At 41.7% G+C, this 24,037-nt stretch overlaps 1 protein-coding gene across 8 annotated transcripts in view; it reads right to left on the bottom strand.

The window, feature by feature from the left end:
• The window catches only part of ulk2 (unc-51 like autophagy activating kinase 2), a 110,629-nt gene extending 87,817 nt beyond the window's left edge, over positions 1-22,812 (bottom strand). For 4 of the 8 annotated variants that reach the window (XM_085964766.1, XM_085964770.1, XM_085964768.1 and 1 more), the window contains exons 1-3: positions 22,591-22,812; positions 8,920-9,012; positions 3,546-3,587 (exon numbers count right to left, since the gene is read on the bottom strand). In XM_085964766.1, coding sequence (XP_085820892.1) covers positions 3,546-3,587; positions 8,920-9,012; positions 22,591-22,797 — 342 coding nt within the window. In that variant the 5' untranslated portion in view covers positions 22,798-22,812. Of the gene's footprint in view, positions 1-3,545; positions 3,588-8,919; positions 9,013-21,933; positions 22,453-22,590 lie in introns of those variants that run through there. The other 4 variants (XM_085964769.1, XM_085964772.1, XM_085964773.1 and 1 more) reach the window with 2 other exon arrangements.
• Between the last annotated feature and the right edge of the window lie 1,225 nt (positions 22,813-24,037).

Raw genomic sequence — 24,037 nt, 5'->3', positions numbered from 1 at the left:
TCTTGAGATAACATGGAGAGGTGGTTGTGATAAACCAAGGACCCAAGCAGCTGCTGCTTCCAACAACAATAGCCTTTAATTGACCTCAGGATCCATTTAGACCATTATCCCACAAGGAGAACCTGGGCAGGGGCCTTAAAGTATCAGGCTAGCAGCTAAACACTATAACAATGCTCCAAATCCCAGACTACCCAGAAAGACACAAGAGATCTGCTAACATGCAGTGCATGCCCATTACACTTCAAATAAAATCAAAGGGTACATTAATAAAAAAAGAACACGAGTCATTTCCTGATTTTTTTTTACCTTTTGATAATCTGGACTCTACCAAGGATTGGTGCTGGAAGTTTTGTTTTGACAATCTACACAAATTTCTCTCAATAACTGGTCTTGGGTTGATCTGCCTACTGAAATCACCCCCTCCCCCCCACAGGAACTGCCTGAGCTGTAGCCTTAAAAGAATAGAACAGGCTAGACACAGCTCCATCTTAGCAGTTAAACAGCAAGACTATGCTCCAGACCCATAGACTACCCATGATCAATGCCACAGGAGTCAGCTAATATTACATTTAAAAAACTGAACCCCCCTCAATTAGATTACTGCATTAGAATAATTCCCCAGTGTCCATTATTTTCTATTTAACATGCAGCAGTTTCTTTCCTCAACATCCGCCTCTTGGAAAATAATACAAAGCTGCCATGTTATTGGTCATCATCCAGCATGAACTGTGTGGCGCACAGGATTGTAAAAGCCAAACTGAAGCAGTTAAGTGGATCAACTACAAAACAATCTACTGCAATTTTTTTGTTCCCACACTGACAGATTAATATTTTAGACAGTGCATTACCCAATTTCTGGTATGTCAGAGCCTGAGAAGCAAGCAAGCATAAACAATGCTGAAATTCCTGCCTTCTGAAAAACCACAAGAGCAATTTTGCTCTGTCATCCAGCATGAACTTTGATTTCTGCAAACGCACAGTGCAGTTTACTTTAGCAGATGAACTGGCTGGGGAATGAAAGAAAGGAAGAAAAAAATATCACTTCTGTAATTTTCCTTCCCAATACTCTTAAGAATGTTGTTTCCAGCTAGCAAAGAAAGGAAGGGGAATGGGCTTATATAATCATGTTTTACTTATTCCCTTCAGATCCTGATTACTACTTCCTGCGGTCAAGGCAAAACTCCTCCGCAGCCAATTTTATACCTTGTGTAGCTACTCAACAGCAGGTACTGTTCTGGCCCATTTGTAAACATCTCCGTCTGTTGTCAGATGCAGCGCACTGCTGTGAATAACTTCATCCAGCAACCCAGTGGGAAACTGCAGTTCTTGGCCATCAAGGGGTTGGAAGCTTAACACTCAACCAAAATTTGTATAGAAATATAACAACTACCTTTTGCTAATACAGTAGATTGAAAAAGTACGTAAAGCAACATTAAATACAGGACTGACAAGCTTTGTTCAGGTTCCTCATTCTGTTTCAAAGAACTCACCTATATTCAAAGAATTATACTGCTTTTATCATGGTAATTGCCACAATTTATCATCTCCTGCAATGTGGGTGACTGCCAGGTTTACCACTTCACAACACCAACACTGTGGATCTAGGAGCTCAGGTAGCCTTTTTGACCACAATTGTTTCTTCTGATTTTTATGGTCAATCACACTTCTAAGATCAGTACCTGCATACATCGACATCTGTAATAGCTGATTTTGGTAGCTGCATTTCAAAGTTTGGGAACATTCAAGGTAGTCACACAAATATGAAGCATCAAAACAAAATGTCCATCTCAAGTACTGTGCGATAGCATTCGATCCCTCCATCATCACACACACACACAGACCATTTACACCACAACTCTTCACCTAAAGTTTATTTATTTTATAAGCACCAATTATTAAGTTATTCAACTCAAAACTATTTACCATTACTTTAATAGAGGGTCACAATTTAAAATCCTGAAGTCATGTTTTTCACACTAAAAACACATCAGAACAAAGAATGTCAAACAACCCTGATGATATCACAATAGAAGCACGTTAAGTTAGTTAGTAGTCCATAATACTGATCTAATTGCTACCTAGAAGACCACATCCTCCCAACTTCTGATTATATTCCACTCTCCTCAATCGAGTACATGTAAAATGTTGCAAAAATATCAGCCCAAACCTGTGGGTGTTTCTACTCTACAGGTTTGCTCACATGGATGTGGTTACAGTATAGTGCGCCATCTGACAACAGTCGAGTGTTTTTGAGGCTACAGTTAAGGCACACTATTACTGGGACAGAGCATTTGGCCGTGCTGTACTGACTCAAAAAGAATTTGTCCTGGTAGTGTGAGCAGATAACGGTGCAGCGAGGCGAGACCTTGGTGAACGACAGGACCAACAGTGTATCTCCTTAACCAATGAGATTTAAGGATTGAGAAATAAACAGCGGGAAGGACTGAGAAGGAGATTGAATTAGAATGGGCAAATTCAATGTCAAATCAGGTACAGAAAGAAATAGAGGGAAAATAAAGAGAAATTAAATGCAAGAATTTTTCTTTTAACTTAATATTTTTTAAATCTCCAACAACAATTCACTACTTGAAGACTCCATACTTTTAATTGTTCACTTTCTAGGCCAGAGAGCTTGATTAACAGTCATTAACAATTATGTTGTTAAAGGGTATTTGCGTTATTAATTACTAGACAACTTTCTGTGGTGAGTTTAATTGGTAATTAATTTACAAATGCAGCAACTTCATGAAACTCGTGGGGAGGTTATGGCCGAGATCCAGAAACTTGTGGCGCTACGCAATTCACAGGGTATCTCTTCCTTGCAACTTGCTGACCGATTTGCTGATTAATAATGGCGTGCGTCATTGAAAGTTTGTTATTTTTTCAGCAAATAATATGGAGTAAGTCACAACAAAACAAACAGCTTCATCTGTGACAATGCAGTGTGCTGTGTTCAGGTTGTTGATGTCCAATTCTTTAGAAGAGTTTTAAAAACAAGTTCTGCACTCTGTTTCACTTCAATAAGGATAGTATAGGTAGTGTAATTTACATCAAAAATGCTGAAGTACAAGCAATGTTTTATAACCAGAACTGAATGAGGTAACCTCTGGGTCAGTGATCAAAGTTCACATCAGACAAAATATAATTAGACAGAGAATTCACATGTACATCTTCTGCTAAAGCATCTGGTATTATCCTGATCTCATGCTCTGGCAGTAAAACACTGACGCAACAAACCTAATTAACGGTACACATTGTTAACACTGGTTCTGTATTTTAGAGAAAACACATCCCTAAAAAATAAACACGAAATGTTTCTCTTCCTTTAAATAATAAACTTTTATTATTTTAGTGGAGTACAGAAACTTCAAGTAGTAAAATCAAATTAACCCATGTCCATAAGAGACAAATGAAGTAACTCTTAGGTACACCCACTTTAAATAATTTGTATATTTAGCTAGTTCTGACTTGAAATGATAGCTATAAGAAGTTCTTTTTGAAAGAAAGGTTAATTAATTATTACTGCAAGTGACAAACCATCTTACCTGAACATCATAAAGTGCTACAATGTTCTCGTGTTGAAGCTCCTAAAATGAAAAGCACAAAATCATAATTGAAATAATGTAGAGGAAAAAACTGACGTATTGCCAATAGCTTAGTCCTTCTATTGTTGTAACAGGGCACAGTAGAAACTTTCAAGTCTTTTTTTTGTTTTTCTCACAATAAAGTTATTCATTTCTTCAACCATGTATCAGACACTGCTGAAGTTGTGTATAAGGTGCTAACAGCTTCTAGTAGCCAAATTCCAAGCATCCGTGAATAAAACCATCCACCAAAACTTTAACACAGAGGCACACAACATATTAATTCGAAGAAAATCAGAGGGTAGTGTATATTACTTGTGCTGCATCCCACTACTTTGGGAAGAAGGCCATAAAAGAGATCACAATTCAGTAAAATCCTCAATTGTATTGGCTGCTTTTTTGCTGTGAAAAATATATTACACAACATAACAGATTTAAAAAAATAAGAAAAGTCAGGGTGAGAAATATAACTAGATTAATGGTAATTATTTTATTATATTTACTGCAACAAGTTAAAAATGCACGACAAACTGTGAAATAAGGAAAGCCATGTGTTTTTTTAAATAGATAATCTTGGCAGTCAACATATTAAAACAGTGAAAATGGCTGAACTTTGAGAATATTTACTCCTGAATGCCCATTAACTTCAGCTCTGTATATGCTTTACCAAGAGTGCAACGAGTGAAGGTGGTGGTGGCTATGGAAATACAGGAATCTGACCTACATATAAGAACATAAGAACATAAGAAATAGGAGCAGGAGTAGGCCAATCGGCCCCTCGAGCCTGCTCCACCATTCAACAAGATCATGGCTGATCTGATCCTAACCTCAAATCTTCTATCACTCTGCATCCACCCGAACCCATGTGATCTCCCGGGAGAGGCGAAAAACCAGATAAAGACCCAAAGGCCAATTTGGGAGAAAAAAATCTGGGAAATTCCTCTCCGACCCATCTAGGCGATCGAAATTCTTCCAGGAGATCACTCTGTCCCTATATTTTCTACAGTACTTACCTTCTGTAAAGGCGATCTCCACCCCAGCCAGGAACAGGAATAAAACCATCTCCTGAAATCTAACAGAATTAGAACACAGTAGGAGCAGAACAAGGCTACACGGCCCCTGGGCCCGCTCCACTACCCACAGCGCCATGACCATTCCGAACCCAGACTCATGTCCAATTTCCTGCCCGCTCCCCGTAACCCTTTATTCCCTTTACTTCTAGGAAACTATCTATTTCTGTTTTAAATTTATTTAATGATGTAGCTTCCACAGCTTTCTGGGGCAGCAAATTCCACAAACCTACCACCCTCTGAGTGAAGAAGTTTCTCCTCATCTCAGTTTTGAATGAGCAGCCCCTTATTTTAAGATTATGCCCCCTAGTTCTAGTTTCACCCATCATTGGGAACATCCTCACCGCATCCACCCGATCAAGCCCCTTCACAATCTTATATGTTTCAATAAGATCGCCTCTCATTCTTCTGAACTCCAATGAGTAGAGTCCCAATCTACTCAACCTCTCCTCATATGACCACCCCCTCATCCCCGGGATTAACCGAGTGAACCTTCTTTGTACTGACTCGAGAGCAAGTATGTCTTTTCTTAAGTATGGACACCAAAACTGTATGCAGTATTCCAGGTGCGGCCTCACCAATACCTTGTACAACTGCAGCAATACCTCCCTGTTTTTATATTCCAACCCCCTAGCAATAAAAGCCAACATTCCATTGGCCTTCTTGATCACTTGCTGCACCTGCATACTAACTTTTTGAGTTTCGTGCACCAGGACCCCCAGATCCCTTTGTACTACAGTACTTTCCAGTTTCTTGCCATTAAGATAATAACTTGCTCTATGATTTTTCCTGCCAAAGTGCATAACTTCACACTTTCCAGTATTGTATTCCATCTGCCAAATCTCTGCCCACTTACTTAGCCTGTCTATGTCCCTTTGCAGGTTTTTTATGTCCTCCTCACTCACTACTTTCCGTCCCATCTTTGTATCATCTGCAAACTTTGATATGTTACACTCGGTCCCCTCCTCCAAATCGTTAATATAGATTGTAAAGAGTTGGGGACCCAGCACTGACCCCTGCGGAACACCACTAGTTACTGGTTGCCAATCTGAGAACGAACCATTTATCCCAACTCTCTGCTTTCTGTTAGAGAGCCAATCCTCCACCCATGCCAGAATATTACCCCCAATCCCGTGATTTTTTATCTTGAGCAATAATCTTTTGTGTGGCACCTTGTCAAATGCCTTTTGGAAGTCTAAATACACTACGTCCACTGGTTCCCCTTTATCCACCCTGTATGTTACTTCCTCAAAAAACTCAAGCAAATTTGTTAAACATGACTTCCCCTTCATGAAACCATGCTGAGTTTGCCCTATTAAATTGTGTTTATCCAAATGTCCCGTTACTGTCTCCTTAATAATGGACTCTAACATTTTACCAACCACAGATGTTAGGCTAACAGGTCTATAGTTTCCAGCCTTCTGCCTACTACCCTTTTTAAATAATGGTGTTACATTAGCAGTTTTCCAATCTGCCGGGACCTTTGCTGAGTCCAGTGAGTTTTGGAAAATTATTACCAATGCATCCACAATCCCTACCGCTACTTCCCTCAAGACCCTGGGATGCAAGCCATCAGGTCCAGGGGATTTATCCGCCTTGAGTCCCATTATTTTACCAAGTACCACTTCCTTAGTGATTTTAATTGTATTTAGTTCCTCCCCCCCTAGAGCCCCCTGTTTGTCCAGTGTTGGGATATTCTTAGTGTCCTCTACTGTAAAGACTGATACAAAATAATTGTTCAGTGTTTTTGCCATCTCCATGTTTCCCACCATTAATTTCCCGGTCTCATCCTCTAAGGGACCAACATTTACTTTAGCCACCCTTTTTCTTTTTATATAACTATAGAAACTTTTACTGTCTGTTTTTATATTTTTTGCTAATTACTTTCATAATCTATCTTCCCTTTCTTAATCAATCTTTTTGTTATTTTTTGCTGTCTTTTAAAGACTTCCCAATCTTCCATCCTCCCACTAGATTTGGCTACCTTATATGCCCTTGTTTTTAGTCGGGTACTATCCTTAATTACTTTACTTAGCCACGGATGGCTATCTTTTCTTTTACACCCTTTTTTCCTCAGTGGAATATATTTTTTTTGGAAGTTGTAAAATAACTCCTTAAATGTACACCACTGGTCATGTACCGTCTTACCCTTTAATCTATTTTCCCAGTCCACTCTCATTAATTCCGCTCTCATACCTTCATAGTCTCCTTTATTCAAGCTCAGCACGCTTGTTTGAGATCCAACCTTCTCACCCTCTAATTGAATATGGAACTCAACCATGTTATGGTCACTCATTCCAAGGGGATCCTTTACTAGGACATTTTTAATTAATCCTGTCTCATTACACAGGACCAAATCTAAGGTTGCTTGCCCCCTGGTCGGTTCAGTTACATACTGCTCAAGAAACCCATCCCTAATACACTCAATGAACTCTTCCTCAAGGCTGCTCTGCCCAATTTGATTTGTCCAGTTAATATGATAATTAAAATCCCCCATAATTATAGCTGTTCCCTTATTACAAGCCTCAACTATTTCCTGATTAATACTCCGTCCAACAGAGTTGCAACTGTTCGGAGGCCTATAGACTACACCCACTAGTGTCTCTATTAAATGTGCTTGTCCAAACTAACTTCCTTTCATCATATTGATCACAAAACTGAGCTGATCAGTCAAGGTGAGCAGTATTCATCTGCTACTTCTGCAGTTTCATTTGTGTAAATCATACAGCCTCAAAATCTCTTACAGCTACCAGTAAGACATTGGGCATCAGTACTGCAACAAAGCAACACTCACTGCTTTGAAAATGACAGTGGCAAAGATTAAACACCAAGTATGCATTTGCACATATTAAAGGTCCATATTTTCAGTGTAATAAATTTATTACCATGTTTACAGAAATCACAGAAACCCCACAGTGCAGATAGAGGCCATTTCAGCCCATCGAGCCTGCACCGACACATATCCCACCCGATCCCCGTAACCCCTACACCAACACATATCCCACTCTATCCCCGTAACCCCACGTATTTAATCCCCCTAACACTAAGGGTCAATTTATCATAGCCAATCAACCTAACCCGCACATCTTTGGACTGTGGGAGGAAACCAGAGCACCCGGAGGAAACCCACACAAACACGGGGAGAATGTGCAAACTCCACACAGACAGTCACCCGAGGCCAGATTCGAACCCGGGTCCCTGGCGCTGTGAGGCAACAGTGCTAACCACTATGCCACCGTGCTACCATGTTTACAATTTGTGATTTGACAAGTACTTTGGAAAGCAACACAGGTTATTATAAAAGCATCTATAGGATTGTCCCAAGAACTTTTTAAATGGGGTTCTGTGCATCGCATAAGCAATGCAAGTCGGGAACTGAAAGGAAGAAACAAAACATATGAGCCGTGCAGACTGCAGGTATAAACTATATCAGTATTAATTAAATCTAACCCAACCTCTAAGTGCCAGTAATGTCCAATCAAAGAATGAAATTGGGCAACATGACAATATAAATAAAAGATGGTACCACTAGATGTCACTAGCACATTTAGAAAATACAGCTTACCACAGGGTTCACTGTTACAAACCAACTTCTTAAATTACAAGGAGTGATTACACAAACTAGGGTTATATTCTCTGAAATTTAGACGTTTAAGGGGTGATTTGATTGAAGTTTTCAAGATATTAAAGGGGACTAGATAGGTTAGATAGAGAGAAACTATTTCCGCTGGTTGGGGATTCTAGGACTAGGGGGCATAGTCTAAAAATTAGAGCCAGGCCGTTCAGGAGTGAAATTAGGAACCATTTCTACACACAAAGGGTGGTAGAAGTTTGGAACTATTCTGCAAACAGCAATTGATGCTAGATCAATTGTTAATTTTAAATGTGAGATTGATAGATTTTTGTTATCAAAGGTATTAAGGGATATGGGCCAAAGGCGGGTATATGGAGTTAGGTCGCAGGTCAGCCATGATCTCACTAAATGGCGGAACAGGCTCGTGGGGCTAAATGGCCTGCTCCTGTTCCTAACTTGAATCCAGTACCAGACTCGTGAAAATTGAATCTGGGAGTCTGCCTGTACCGCTCGAGTCAGAATCCAAACTCGAACAGCACTATCACTACACAGCTTTGGTTCCATGGGATAGACAAACAACAGCTACTTGAGTGTCTATTTTTAGTGGAGAAAACCAAAATCCAAGCACTGAACACAATTTCACAACCTTTATTTTATCTGCTGACAAGTCAAACACAAGGAAACACCGTACCTTTAATATCTTGATTTCTTTCCCGAGCAGGATTTGCGATTTGGACAGATTTTTCTTGTTTATGCATTTCACGGCTACTTCCCAATCTGATTTCTAAGGGAAGATAAACAAAGTGATTTACAAGTGCAGATGAGAGATTAAATTTAAAAGCTGCAGGAAAAGCGCAGCAACAGTAGTGTTCCAACACACCGATATATACACAACGTTAATCTGCTTCTTGTTTTCTTCACTGAGCTATGAGGTGAATCATTCGAATCTAGCTTAGCCCCAACCAAAACAGTATTAACTAATGGTGCGTGACAGGATCTGATTGAACGTCTGCAAAAACCTGCCAACAACCACACTCCTGAGCTGTTGGCAGTATTCACGCAACACTGAGCAGGCTAACTGAAAGAAAGGGCAGAGTCGTTCAGGACTGCAATATCGAAATACCAAAACTAACACACATTTCAGATTTTTGTTTATTCCCCCAAAAAAGTGAAGGAACATGGAGAGGTGACACAGCTTAACATGGAAATTTTACATAATGCAGCATCTTTTAAGAGAAAAGATGTTATTTTTGATACTGAAAGATCAGCTAGTGGCCAGGGTTAAAGAATGCCGCACCGTTTTCTTCTTCTCCCCCCTCCTCCCGTTTTCAAGTTATTTATGTTTTGCCTTATTCTTCCGTTTTTCGTGCACTATTCCTCAGCCACGAGGAGGTGGCAACTAAACTAACTCACAGAAAGGTGGTATACAGGAACACTCTGGGGCAGTTGTTTTTCTTTTATTCTCCTCTTCCTTCCTGCAACTAAGTGCTTGATCTCTGCTCAATGTCTTCCAACGGTTGATTTTATGTTTTGAGAAGAAATTAATTTAAAAATTTGTGCGTTGATATGTATGTAACTAGTTTAAAGATACCCTAAATAAGTATCTATGGTATCAGTTTCAGGTTATAGCTAGCGTGCAAATTTGATGATTATACCTAATTACCTGTTAAAAACGGTGATGCAATAAATGCACTTTTACACAAAGTATGTACAACTTTCTTTCCCAAGGAACAGAAAATCTTAATATAATTAAGACTGCAAAATCACGATGCAATGAAAATATCAGAGACGCCCTTCTTCACATTAAAAACTAAGAATGAACCTACTGATTTTTGTACACGTTGAGAAGAGGAACTTTTTTTTTCAACCTGTACAAAGTTTACTGGTCCAACTGTACAATGACTGTTTCCACTGAAATTAATTCATTGATCTAACAGGCCAGTCTCACTGACCATCACCACGCCTTTACTTAACCAACTGATTTTAGTGGACAAGTATTGTGAACTCAGTTTTTTTCTCTTTCTGGGAATGCTTTGCGCTAATCAACGCAAGGAGAATCAGTATTGTATTTTCCGCATTTGCAACAATAAGAACCTGCATTTATATAGCGCATTTAATGTAGTAAAATGTCCCAAGTCGCTTCACAGGAGCATTATTAAACAAAATTTGACATCAAGCCACATAAGGAGATATTAGGACAAAGAGGTAGATTTTAAGGAGCGTCTTAAACAAGAGAGTTCGAGAGACAGAGAGGTTTAGGGAGGTAATTCCAGAGCTTAGGGCCCAGGCAGCTGAAGTCACTGATTTTAATCACTGAGTGATTAAAATCAGTGACGTGCAAAGGGCCAGAATTGGAGGGCCGCAGGGATCTTGGAGGGTTTTAGGCCTGGAGGAGGTTACAAAGATAGGAAGATGCGAGGCCATGGAGAGATTTGAAAACAAGGATGAGAATTTTTAAATCAAGGCATTGTCGGACCGGGAGCACAGGGGTGTTAGGTAAACAGGACTTAGTGCGAGTTAGGACACAGACAGCAGAGTTTTGGATGAGCTCAGGTTTATGGTGGGTGGAAAGTGGGAAGCTGGCCAGGAATGCACTGGAATAGTCAAGTCTGGAGGTAACAAAGGTATGGATGAGGTGTTCAGCATCAGATGTGCTGAGGCAGGGTTGGAGACGGGGGAATGTTATGGAGGTGGAAGTAGGCATTTTTTTTTTAATGATGAAGCGAATATGTGGTCGGAAGCTCATCGCAGGGTCAATTAGGACACACAGTTGTGAATGGTGTGGTTCGGCCTCAGACAGGGGCCAGGGAGAGGGATGGAGCCAGTGGCTGGGATTTGCAGCTCTAACATCAGCTACAAGCAACCCCATGGTCAGGTATAACACAGGTTCAAGAGTTATGCCTTTGCTATACTAGAATTATCACACTAGATTCATGTTGCTGTGAATATGGAGCAAACATTCTGCTACAAAGCAGCCAACTGATGGGTTTTGCTTCCAGCGATGCAATTTGAAATAAGTAGTGTGAAGCCAGAAAGAGCTATGCGACTCCAGTAAACAAATGGAACTGGCACAGTCTCTCAGAAACCAATCACATTGTGCACTCAAAACCACCTACACAGGTACAAACCCATCCATCCCCTTCAAGTTAGTTGATTCTTGCTAATAAGTGTTTTGCTGGGAGAAATGGGCTCCACATACTTTGTTTCCTCAAAAAAAATCTCATTGTCAGATACATATGCACAGTGGCCTTCCATGTTTCAGAGGAACCCAGAGCAGAACATACCACAAGCAGTTCAAAAATCAGACAGCAAGAACAAAACAAAGCTGTTTATCAGACTGGACTGATGCCGAATAAAATAAAGGCACAAACCTCTGCCCCTAGAATACTTCAAATGCAACCTCAGTTGATCATCATCGCTTACTACATCAGTGTGAGATCTCCACTCCATTCCCACACCATAATCTTCTGAGATTTCTCTTTACTGCTGAATTGAATGTGATTTAGTGCCAGAGGGAGGTATAGCTGCTCTCTGAAGTAACTGGTTGAGCCTCCCAAAGAATGAATCTTGCAACCAACAGAGCCATTTTTAGCACTAAGTGCCTGGAGGTCAATATGCTGCACAACCCAATCCCCCCCTGAATGAGTTTAATTCAACACTGCTGTATAGGAAATGGAAACTGGCTGGCATGGCCCTTTCTTTCCTGAAAGTCAAGTTTGAAACCCAATCAGATAAGGTACTTTTCCTGTGGCAGTTTGCATGGGTTAACACAAAAAACTGTTAAGACACATCAGTAGTCATTCAAAATTACCGTTAGTGACCGTAAATGAAGAAATGAGAATGTCACACTGATAGCAGGAAATGTTCTGAAGACGACCATAACCTACAGGCAATTACGCTGCATTTAATCCAGGAAAAGGTACAAATTACATCGAGGATTTTACAAACTCTAATCTCTATTATTTTAAAAGTTCCGCTTTTTGCACCAGCCTGCTTTGGAATTTATACACAATAGAAATGTGAAAAATTGACCTAACCAATCAGATTTACAACATGAACAGAATAGAGCATATTATTAGGCGTATTAATACCCCAAAACGCTATAGGACATGGAATAAAAATAGATATTAGAAACACATAGCAGGTCAGACAGCATCTGTGGAGAGAACAGAGGAGTTCATTTTTCTGATCCTTCCTCAAAATAGTTTTAACAAAGGGTTTACATCCAAAATGTTCGTTCATCTGTTCGCTCCACAGATGCTGCTAGACCTGCTATGTTTCCTACATTACAACAGTGACTACACTTCAAAAGTACTTAATTGACTGTAAAGCGCTTTGGGATGTTCTGAGGTTATGAAAAGTGCTATATAACTTGTATTTATATAACGCCTTTAACGTAGTAAAACGTCCCAAGGCGCTTCACAAGAGTGTGTTAAGACAAAAAAATTGACACCGATCCACACAAGGATAAATTAGGGCAGGTGACAAAAAGCTTGGTCAAAGAGGTAAGTTTTAAGGAGCTTCCACATTAGGTTGATTGGCTATGATAAATTGACCCTTAGTGTTAGGGGATTAAATACGTGGGGTTACGGGGATAGGGTGGGGTATGTGTTGGTGTAGGGGTTACGGGGATCGGGTGGGATATGTGTCGGTGCAGGCTCGATGGGCCGAAATGGCCTCTATCTGCACTGTGGTGTTTCTGTGATTCTGTGAACACGCAGCTCTACCTCACTACTTCTTCTCTCGACCCCTCCACGATGTCTAAATTGTCAGACTGCTTGCCCGACATACACCAAACTCGCTGCAAGTGCATTTGACAGAATCGGCTTGAATCAAGAAGCCTAGTGACACTCACCGTCACAGCTCACACATGAACAATGGCCACTTGGAAAAAATACCAAAGAGGTGCAGAGTGTGGAACTCCCAACCTTGAGGGTTCACATTCTAGTCCTGCTTATATTCAAATGTTCTTAATTGTGTCACTTCCTCCAGCTTTTAACCAGGTTGTTGAATAATTACTGTGCCTAACTGACGGGACCAGTTTCATCCCTCAGAAGCACAGCTCGTATTAGTCGATTGGGGAACACCACTAATGGCCGTGCTGGAAAGTATGGCAACAAACGGCAGCAAAATATGGGCTGACAAACAAAACCAAGACACAGTACAGGGGTGGAGGAGAATTTAACAAATGAAATCATATGGTTAGAAGTAAGTGGAAGGAGTGGCATCATTAGGAGTCACAGATGTTAAGCATAGCCTATCCGTGCAAACAGCCAGAGTTCAGTCAGCATGAGCTGGAATACAAAGTGGAAAAAATGACAGATTTAAAAAAAGAAAATAACAGAATAGAAACAAGACAAGTGGATTTTCCAGCCCTTAAAGGATCACAGTAATTTGAGAAAGAAATAGGGATGTTGCAGAATGATATTTTATTCCCTGAAAAATATAATCAACGCTCCAATAATTGCATTAAAAAGAAAATGAACTAGTTATACCTTTATGTCATGGAATACTGTGAATTAAGAAACTTCTGATTCCCTGCACTGGTACTTTATGTACTCGTTAACCTACCATGGCATTGCTCATACAAAAACAACTATTTTAAAAGAGCCTCGATATAATTGCCACTTTGCTCATCTTCTACACTACTACTTTGTCTCCCTCTCTGCCTATTTGTGTTCTATTCTTCGTGTGAATCTCTCGCTCACACTTTCTACCAGCCATTGGGGAGATGCGCACGGCAGCCTCAGCTGGCTCATCTTTGATTTCTTCTCTTGGCGTGGGGAAGCGCTGCCCCGATAGATGGAGGTGACTACCTCACTATGCGGCTGATGGAAACACAGAGTGCCTTAACACTTTGGCACAGCACCTACATTATAGGCCAGACATTTTTTGTGCTGGATATCCGAGACAAAAAAAAGGGACTTTTTAAATGCAGATGATACCCCAATCAGAGTTTGGCTACTAGAAGGATAAGTTTCAATAGGCTAAATGGCTTTTATTTTGTTACTGACTTTTCTTATGCTCTCAATGTTATTGATTGATCATGCTATAGAGCTGCACTTGAACTGTATTACAAATGCAGATGATATCATTCAGTACGTTCTGCTTATCCCAGATCTCATCTGTAACGATTAATCTGTTCACTGCTGTAAAAGCAGTTTTACTAGTTTACTAGCTGGTGAAATGAAATAGATTACCATTATTTAGCACAACAAAACTTGTGGCAAGTCATTATTGGGAATCAGCCTACTGTGGATGGTAAATATTGAACATTACACAGCAGGATACAGCAATGCCAGACTGACCTCCCAGTGACAGTCGCTCCAAGTTTAGTTTTTTTCTAAACCACTGGTTACAGCAAATCCAGTGACAGTTCACAGAACTCATGAAAAAGTGGGTGTCCACTGTTACCAGAACAAAGTAAGCTGACCATTCTTAAAGATGCAAGAAGCACCGACCCACGCTTCTGGCACAACCTTGCAGAAGTGGGTCCTGTTCCAAATTCTGCCTCATCTGCCCCAATTGCACTGCTGTTGAGCCCTCCCCACTTCAGGAGTGTTGGGCTCAGTGACTTTAATTCTTTCCAATAAAGACTGTTATCAATAACACACAGTTTGTGTACTGAAACAGCTCATTTCCTTCCTACATGCTGAGACTACAGCAACCCGAGATTGAATGGTGAGGTGCATCACAAGACAAACTGTGCATTACTGAAATCATTCCCTTAGAAAATTAGCATCTTTAGAACAAGTCTACTTTGGAAAAGTAATTATGCTTGCATAGCTTGCATGTACACAAGGGGAGAATTACTTGATATATTGCAGTGACTGTAATGAAGACTTCAATGTCATTTTTTCCCCACCAAATTGATCGTGCAATTGAATTGCAATATTGACAGTTGACAGATAAGCAAATCTGTCCTTGCCATTTCAAATCTCAATCCCACCAGGTCCTTTAATTTTGTTTGAGCGCATTTAGTTCCAAAGAATAACATTTTAGGAGTAAAAAGTCATTATGCAGGCAAATTGAGTGGAGTGCCAGTGGTTACACAAGAGTCAAGAAAATCATGGTGACATGACAATCAGCATTACTGACTATTGATCCAAAATAACCAGAACCCTTCGATTAACAAACTATGGCTAAACCAAGACCAATTATTTCTGTGTCAGATTTTCTCCACTGGAACAGATCACAAAGAAAAAATTACAACAGTTCTTGCAAGCATTTTATCTGTGCAGCTACTGCAACACAAGGAGCAAAAATCAGGGACTGCAGCAGCAGGAATACAGCCTCAAGCCAAGTTTTCAATTATTCCTGAGCTGATCAAAGGGGACAGATGATGATCCAGGAAAGAAAGCCATTTTACAAATGGGATTCCTCACTTTTATTTGCAAGGAAGTCAATCCCTTTATTGTCCTTCCAGGCCACACAATGGGTGGACAATCTTCTTCCATGTCACTACCAATGACATTCGAAAACGCACTGGGAATCATATGGCAAGAGTCTGCAGAGGACTCTCAAGCATCAGCTTGGCCCAGTTGGTAGCACTCTCACCTCTCAGTTAGAAGGTTGTGGGCTCAAGCCCCACTCCAGGACTTGGATACATAAGCCAGGCTGACATTTGAGTGCAATACTGAGGGAGTGCTGCATTGCCAGAGGTGCTGTGTTTTGGATAACATATTAAATATAGGCTCTATCCATTTGATCTGGTGATTCAGATGGGCACAAACAAACCCCATATCAATTGATAAGAACAGAGTTCTACCAATAGCCTGGCCAACATTCCTCATTCAAGCAAAACAAGGTTAAATGTTCAATCATCTGACTTGCTGTTTGTGGCATCTTGCTGTGTATACATTGGCTGCACTCCAGAAATGTGATGGGCTTTGGACATCCTGAGGATGTGATAAGAGACAACTGCCTTCTGTTTAGCATCTTTCCACTACGACGTGACAGATTTCAATACGAGCAAAGCCCACTATTGTATTGTTTCACATTGGTGCACCAACACACTGTATATCACTCCTTACATCCAACAAAACTAAGTATCTCAAATTTTCAGAGCTGTCCAAATAATGTTGCTTTTCCTTAAATTCTGTAATCATTTCAGTCCATATCATTACTCTGTTGAAAACTTTATACTGAGCCTCTTTAAAATCAAAATGAATCTGGGCATAGCTAAGTGACAGATTACATTTGTACACCAATTACACTAGTACAGATCCTGCAATTCCCTGATCTGGCCCTGCATAAGCAAAGAGAAATTCAAAGATAAGACAACCTGCATTGTTCTTCCGTGCTTCTTAATGGCCAGGTTAGCAGCAGCATTAATGGAGCTCTGCCTATTGGTCTTTTTGTCTCGAAATGGACACTTGTGTGGGAACAAATCAAAAATTGGAAAAATGGGATCTCCAATAACTCAATGGGTAAATCCATGGCTTGGTGTGGAGGTAGGGATCAGGAGGATTCCAGGGCCAGTCCCTAGTCTGTCCTAGATATCTAAAACAGGGCAGTACTGGGGTCACAACCATTGATCACTGCATTCCTGGGCAAGGAGGAGATGTGGGGAGAAGAATAAACTAATAAAATTCCTGATTATTGTCCAGCGAGCCCAGTACAAAACTTGTACATGGACAGAATTGGCTTAACTGTGACTGCTCTCCACAACCAAACATCCTGTCACTACTCATTGTCGAGGGTCACATATGAAAAATTTGGCTGAGGTACCAGAGGCTACCAGTGCAACTACATCCCAGCGTAAGTTGCTACCCTCAGGAGAAACTGAGACACTAACTTAATGAGGAACATAGGAACACGAGGGGGCCATTTAGCCCCTCAAAATTGTTCAATGAGATCATGGCTGATCTGTGACCTAACTCCATTTATCCGCTTTTGCCCCATGTCCCTTAATACCTTTGGTTAACAAACATCTATCAATCTCAGATTTAAAATTAACAATTGATCTAGCATCAATTGCAGTTTGCGGAAGAGTGTTCCAAATTTCTACCACCCTTTGTATGTAGAAGTGTTTCCTAATTTCACTACTGAAAGGTCTGGCTCTAATTTTTAGACCATGTCTGTCCCCTAGTCCGAGACTCACCAACTAGCAGAAATAAGCTAGATAGAAACTATCTGTTTACCTTAATATCCTGAAAACTTTGATCAGATCACCCCTTAACCTTCTAAATTCCAGGGAATACAACCCTTGATTGTGTAATCTCTCCTCGTAATTTAACCCTTGAAGTCTAGGGTAAAAATAATTTTTTTTAAAAGCACAAATTCAATAATCACAAACTCACTGATCATTTGTATTTGATGCCCCCCCCCCAAAAAAAAACACGTTAGGAAGTCAACAAACCAGCAAAGCTCAACATGAACTACTGACTGTCACTAAATTTATTTCTACTTCGTAGGAACATAAGAAATAGGAGCAGGAGTAGGCCAATCGGCCCCTCGAGCCTGCTCCGCCATTCAATAAGATCATGGCTGATCTGATCCTAACCGCCAATCCACTATCAGAATTTTTGTTTGCCATCTTTGTTGGAGTAGGCTTCCACAAATGCCAGGCACCCTCCAGTACCTCACTCGTGTCTTCAAGTGATCCATAAGAGCGAGTGACAGCGGGAGCACTGCAACTTAGCCCAATCCTGCCTCACCCTAGATTTCACCAGGGGCCACCAATTGGCTGACTGGAGCTGGAACTCTAGCCTATTTCCCCTTCCCGACCCAGGATCACTGAGGCTCATCAATACAACCCGAATGTTGCTGCGGCTGAGACCAGTTAGCTTACAACAGATGGGGATAGATGCTAGCACCTCCCCGACAGTATTTAAAGGGAGCAACAAAGTATGTGACAACCTCTGCAGGGTCGAACATTCAGAGTTCTTGTCACATGCCCAAATACATGACAACATGCAAACACTGACTCCTGGAAAGGCAGCCAAGTAGTGAGCAAGTTCACTATGTGTACATTGCAATCTATCACAATGATAAAGAGATCACGTGTTTTTCATCTTATGAAATGTACACTGCATCTAGCTATAACCCAATTGATCGCTAGCTACCAATGTCAAGAGTCTTTCATTTAACCATGAAATACATAGGTCAAATTTTTTGTCTTAAAATACTCCTGTGCAGCACCTTCGGACGTTTTACTACATTAAAGGCGCTATATAAATACAAGTTGTTGTTGATTACACAGGATATACGGCACAGTAACAGGCCATTCGGCCCAACCAGTCCATGCGGTGTTTATGCTCCACACAAGCCTCCTCCCGTCTTTTTCCAACAAATTACTAAATATGTGTAGTAATGCCTCTGCTATCTCTTCCCTAGATTCTTTTAATATGTGTGGATGAAATCCATCCAGACCAGGGGTTTTATCCTCTTTGAGTTTGATTAGTTTATTTAATCTGTCCACTTTTTATTTTAAATGCACTTATCTCATTACTAATCTCATCATCCAATGTCATGTCTGCCTGTTCTATCTCCCTGGTAAATACTGAAGCAAAATAATTCTTTAATATTTCTGCCACCCCTCTATCGTTACCTGTGGTATTATCCTGTCTATCCGTTAATGACCCTATTCCCATCCCAACCTTCCTTTTTTTTATTGATGTGCCTATAAAATATTTTACTATTTTGTTTTATGTTCCTTGATAATTTAATTTCATAGTTTCTCTTTGCTTTCCTAATTCTATTTTTTTTTTACTTCTTTCCTAATCTCTTTGTATTCTCCCTTATCATGCACTCCCCTGCTGTCTATGTACTTAATGTATGCCTCTTTCCTTACCCTCAATTGTTCCCTTATGGCTTTATTGGAGTCTCATTAGTGTTTAGTTTGTTCTTTCCTTTTAGCAGAATATATTCCTGCACTCTGTTGAACACTGTTTTAAATGTTTCCCATTGCTGTTCTACATCGTTGTTTGCCAATATTGTTGCCCATTTTATTTTCCCAAGTTCTATTCTCTGCCCCATAAAATCCAATCTATTACCCTGGTTTTTGTCATACTTATGTCTGCAACGCATAATTGCCTCCAACTCCCGTTTTATTACGGACGCTGTGTGCATTGCTGTACAGACAGTTTAACTCATTTTTAATAGGATTTCCTCTCACTTTATGTTTAACCATCTTTTTAGACTCCTGTTCTATAACTCTATTTATTCCCTCGCCATCAATGTCCTCCCTTACTTTATTCTTTCCTATGCTCTCTTTTCCTGTTTTGTTTATAATTAGGCTGGTTACTTTTCTTGTAGATCCCTCCCCCATCTTACTAATTTAAAGTTTTTGCCACCTCCCTATTTACCCTTTCCGCTAGGACATGGGTCCCATCCCGTTCAGGTGGAGCCCATCCCATCGGTACAGCTCCTTCCTGTCCCAGAACTGGTGCCAGTGTCCCATTAATGGGAACCCCTCTTTCCCACACCAGCCCTTTAGCCATTCTCCTGATCTGTCTGCTTCTATGCCAATTTGCACGTGGCTCGGCCAATAATCCAGGGATTATTACCCTCGAGGTGCTGCTTTTTAATTTAGAGCCTAGCTCCTGATACTCTTTCAGCAGGACGTCCTCCCTTTTCCCACCGATGTCGTTTGTTCCAACATGGACCACGACAACTGGATTTCCCTCCTCCCGCCGCCATGAGATATCCCTTATCCTGGCACCAGGTAGGCAACACACCCTTTGGGATTCTCGTTCTTGGCTGCAATTTTAAAACAAGAACAACGTGAGACGATCATGAAGAAAAATAATGCATTGTCAGGCACCGAGAGGAAACTTTTGTTCTTTTTAGGGGGTGGGGGGGGGGGGGGGAAAAGAGGGGGGAGGGAGAAGAGAAAGGTGTTCTGTCAAGCCCATGTTGGCAAATGGTCATCTATTATGCATTAGATGCATTGCACCACTTGAGACAGAGCTACGGATATAGGTATCAGAAAATTCCCAAAACACAAGACCATGGCAGTGAAAAATATAGACAATAGCAATAAACAGAGCAAAAAGTGTCACAACTCCTGCAGAAATCATGAGTGACTATAAGATACATGCAATCTATAGCAATGCTCTCTCATAAATATACACACAATATATATATATATGTACATAATATATACACACGCGTCATACATTTACACACACATTAATTACATATACGTACATTACATACATACCACATTACATACATACATGTATACATTACATACTACATACATACTATACATTACATACATACACACCACACCCACCATACATATGCATAACATACGCATACACGCTCCACACATTACATACATACGCTCCACACATTACACACGCTCCACACATTACATACATACACGCTCCACGCATTACATACACGCTCCACACATTACATACATACTACATACATGCAACACGCACACATTACATGCAACACGCACTCACATTACATGCAACACACACTCACACACATTACATGCAACACGCACTCACATTACATGCAACACGCACTCTCACATTACATGCAACACGCACTCTCATTACCTGCACCACGCACTCTCACATTACCTGCACCACGCACACACACATTACAAACACGCGCACATTACAAACACGCGCACACACTACAAACACGCGCACTACAAACACGCGCACTACAAACACGCGCACACTACAAACACGCGCACACTACAAACACGCGCACTACAAACACGCGCACTACAAACACGCGCACTACAAACACGCGCACACTACAAACACGCGCACACTACAAACACGCGCACACTACAAACCACACATTACATACAACATACCCACACACACACACAAACACACATACAAACATACATACACACACCACAAACATACACACATAAACATACACACATACATACACACAAACACACACATAAACACACACACATAAACACACACACATAAACACACACACACAAACACACACACACAAACACACACACACACACACAAACACACACACACAAACACACACACACACAAACATACACACACAAACATACACACACAAACATACACACAAACATACACACACAAACATACACACACAAACATACACACACAAACATACACACACAAACATACACACAAACATACACACACACATAAACATACACACACAAACACACACACACAAACACACACACATAAACATACACACAAACACACACACATAAACACACACATAAACACACACACACAAACACACACACACAAACACAAACATACACACACAAACATACACACACAAACATACACACACAAACATACACACACAAACATACACACACAAACATACACACAAACATACACACAAACATACACACAAACATACACACATACATAAACATACATACATAAACATACATACATACACATACACACATACACAAACATACATAAACATACACACACAAACATACATACACACACACAATCACATACACACAAACATACACACACGCACAAGCATACACACACAAACGATTATAACTTTCTATAAACTTGTATATGAAAACTATATTGCCATATGTCTGGGAAACATTTGCAAAAAGCTCCCATAAGTTTGCACGCAAAATACAAGCGATAATCCAAACACCATACAGCGCTGATGGCAGCTTGTCATAAAAAAACACACCCATATATATGCTTTTATTTATAAATAATAAAATCAAGCGAGTCCCCTCCCTCATCACCTTCCTGTGGCGGCCTTTAAAGACCACCGCGAAGGCTCCGTGTCCGATCAGATCTTTCCTGTTGTATTCGAAATCGCCCACGGCCTCCATCGCCAGCACTGCCGAGGGGCTAAGAGGAGAAAGAGGAGGCGGCGGGAGCGGTGGCCGAAGAAGCGGAGGGCGCCGCGGGCAGCGTGGCTTCCTCCCTCGCAAAATAACTCACGCAGCAAAGCCCGACTTTCCCAGTGACCGCCAGCAGCTCTGAAGAAGAAGCAGCAGCTCTCCCACCATAATCCCATTCCACTGGTGCTTGAATTCTGCGCATACTTAGTATTAAATATATATTATATATATTGGAAACAAGATTAAAACTTCCCAAAGATTGGAGGTTCTTTTTTTGATTGTTGTTGTTGTTACTGAGACTTATACAGTTATTTTATTTATTGTTTCTTTTGTCATGGCAGCGGTTTTAACTTTAACCCGCTGCCTCAAGCTCCTCCCTCCAACGCCGACTGACCGGCTATAACAAGCCAGCCGCCGCACCGCGCTTTATATAGGGCCGCGGCACGCCCGCCCGCCCCCCGCGTCACAGTCTCCTTCCACCTCCGCCAAAGAGTGCGCCCTTTCCCTCCCCGCTCAGAGCGCTTGGCGGCCGCTTTCTCCGCTGGGTTCTCTCACCGTTGGGGGAAATGTGAGGGTCTCCGACTCGATACCGAGGGCGGCGCTTGTCACCGACACCGGGGTGGCGGGTCGATATAACGGTTTGGTTTTTTTTCTCTCTCTTGGTACTCCTCCGCCTCCTCCTGCACGCTGCCTTCGCACTGCCCGTATCACTCCGCCAGGTTTGTTTACACGCTGCACGCGGCGCACTCCGTCCGTGCCCATCCGCCGCCTACGAACTAATCCCTCCCCCATATTATTATTTTAAAAGCCCTTAAAATCCCTTTCACTTGAGCCCATCCATTCACAAACCTGCTTTAACACGTTGTTGCATTGTGTGGGTGGAGAGGGAAAAGATATTCATGTGACTTAATCCAGGCAATGATCTGTTGTTTTGAAAGACATGGCCCTTGTGGAGGACGTTCCCGGGCCTGTGCTTCATTTCCGGCCCTTATGTTAACTCGAGGCTTGATTGACAGGTGCCAAAGGCCCTTCAACATGTCCACTGGGGCAACGGCTCCCTCTGAACTGATAACAGGGAATTTGGGCAATGGCTCCCTCTGGACTGTCCACAGGGAATTTGGGCAATGGCTCCCTCTGGACTGTCCACAGGGAATTTGGGCAATGGCTCCCTCTGGACTGTCCACAGGGAATTTGGGCAATGGCTCCCTCTGGACTGTCCACAGGGAATTTGGGGCAATGGCTCCCTCTGGACTGTCCACAGGGAATTTGGGCAATGGCTCCCTCTGGATTGTCCACAGGGAATTTGGGCAATGGCTCCCTCTGGACTGTCCACAGGGAATTTGGGCAATGGCTCCCTCTGGACTGTCCACAGGGAATTTGGGCAATGGCTCCCTCTGGACTGTCCACAAGGAATTGGGGCAATGGCTCCCTCTGGACTGTCCACGGGGAATTTGGGGCAATGGCTCCCTCTGGACTGTCCACAGGGAATTTGGGGCAATGGCTCCCTCTGGACTGTCCACAAGGAATTTGGGCAATGGCTCCCTCTGGACTGTCCACAGGGAATTTGGGGCAATGGCTCCCTCTGGATTGTCCACAGGGAATTGGGGCAATGGCTCCCTCTGGACTGTCCACAGGGAATTTGGGGCAATGGCTCCCTCTGGACTGTCCACAAGGAATTTGGGCAATGGCTCCCTCTGGACTGTCCACAGGGAATTTGGGGCAATGGCTCCCTCTGGATTGTCCACAGGAAATTGGGGCAATGGCTCCCTCTGGACTGTCCACAGGGAATTTGGGGCAATGGCTCCCTCTGGATTGTCCACAAGGAATTGGGGCAATGGCTCCCTCTGGACTGTCCACAGGGAATTTGGGCAATGGCTCCCTCTGGAATGTCCGCAGGGAATTTGGGGCAATGGCTCCCTCTGGACTGTCCACAGGGCATTTGGGCAATGGCTCCCTCTGGAATGTCCACAGGGAATTGGGGCAATAGCTCCCTCTGGACTGT

Source organism: Somniosus microcephalus, chromosome 22 (assembly GCF_052327205.1).
Source record: "Somniosus microcephalus isolate GS21.2 chromosome 22, FLI_Smic_1.0, whole genome shotgun sequence".
Classification (NCBI taxonomy): domain Eukaryota; kingdom Metazoa; phylum Chordata; class Chondrichthyes; order Squaliformes; family Somniosidae; genus Somniosus; species Somniosus microcephalus.
The sequence above is the reverse complement of the archived record's forward strand: the minus strand, read 5'-3'. Positions and strand labels throughout refer to the sequence as shown.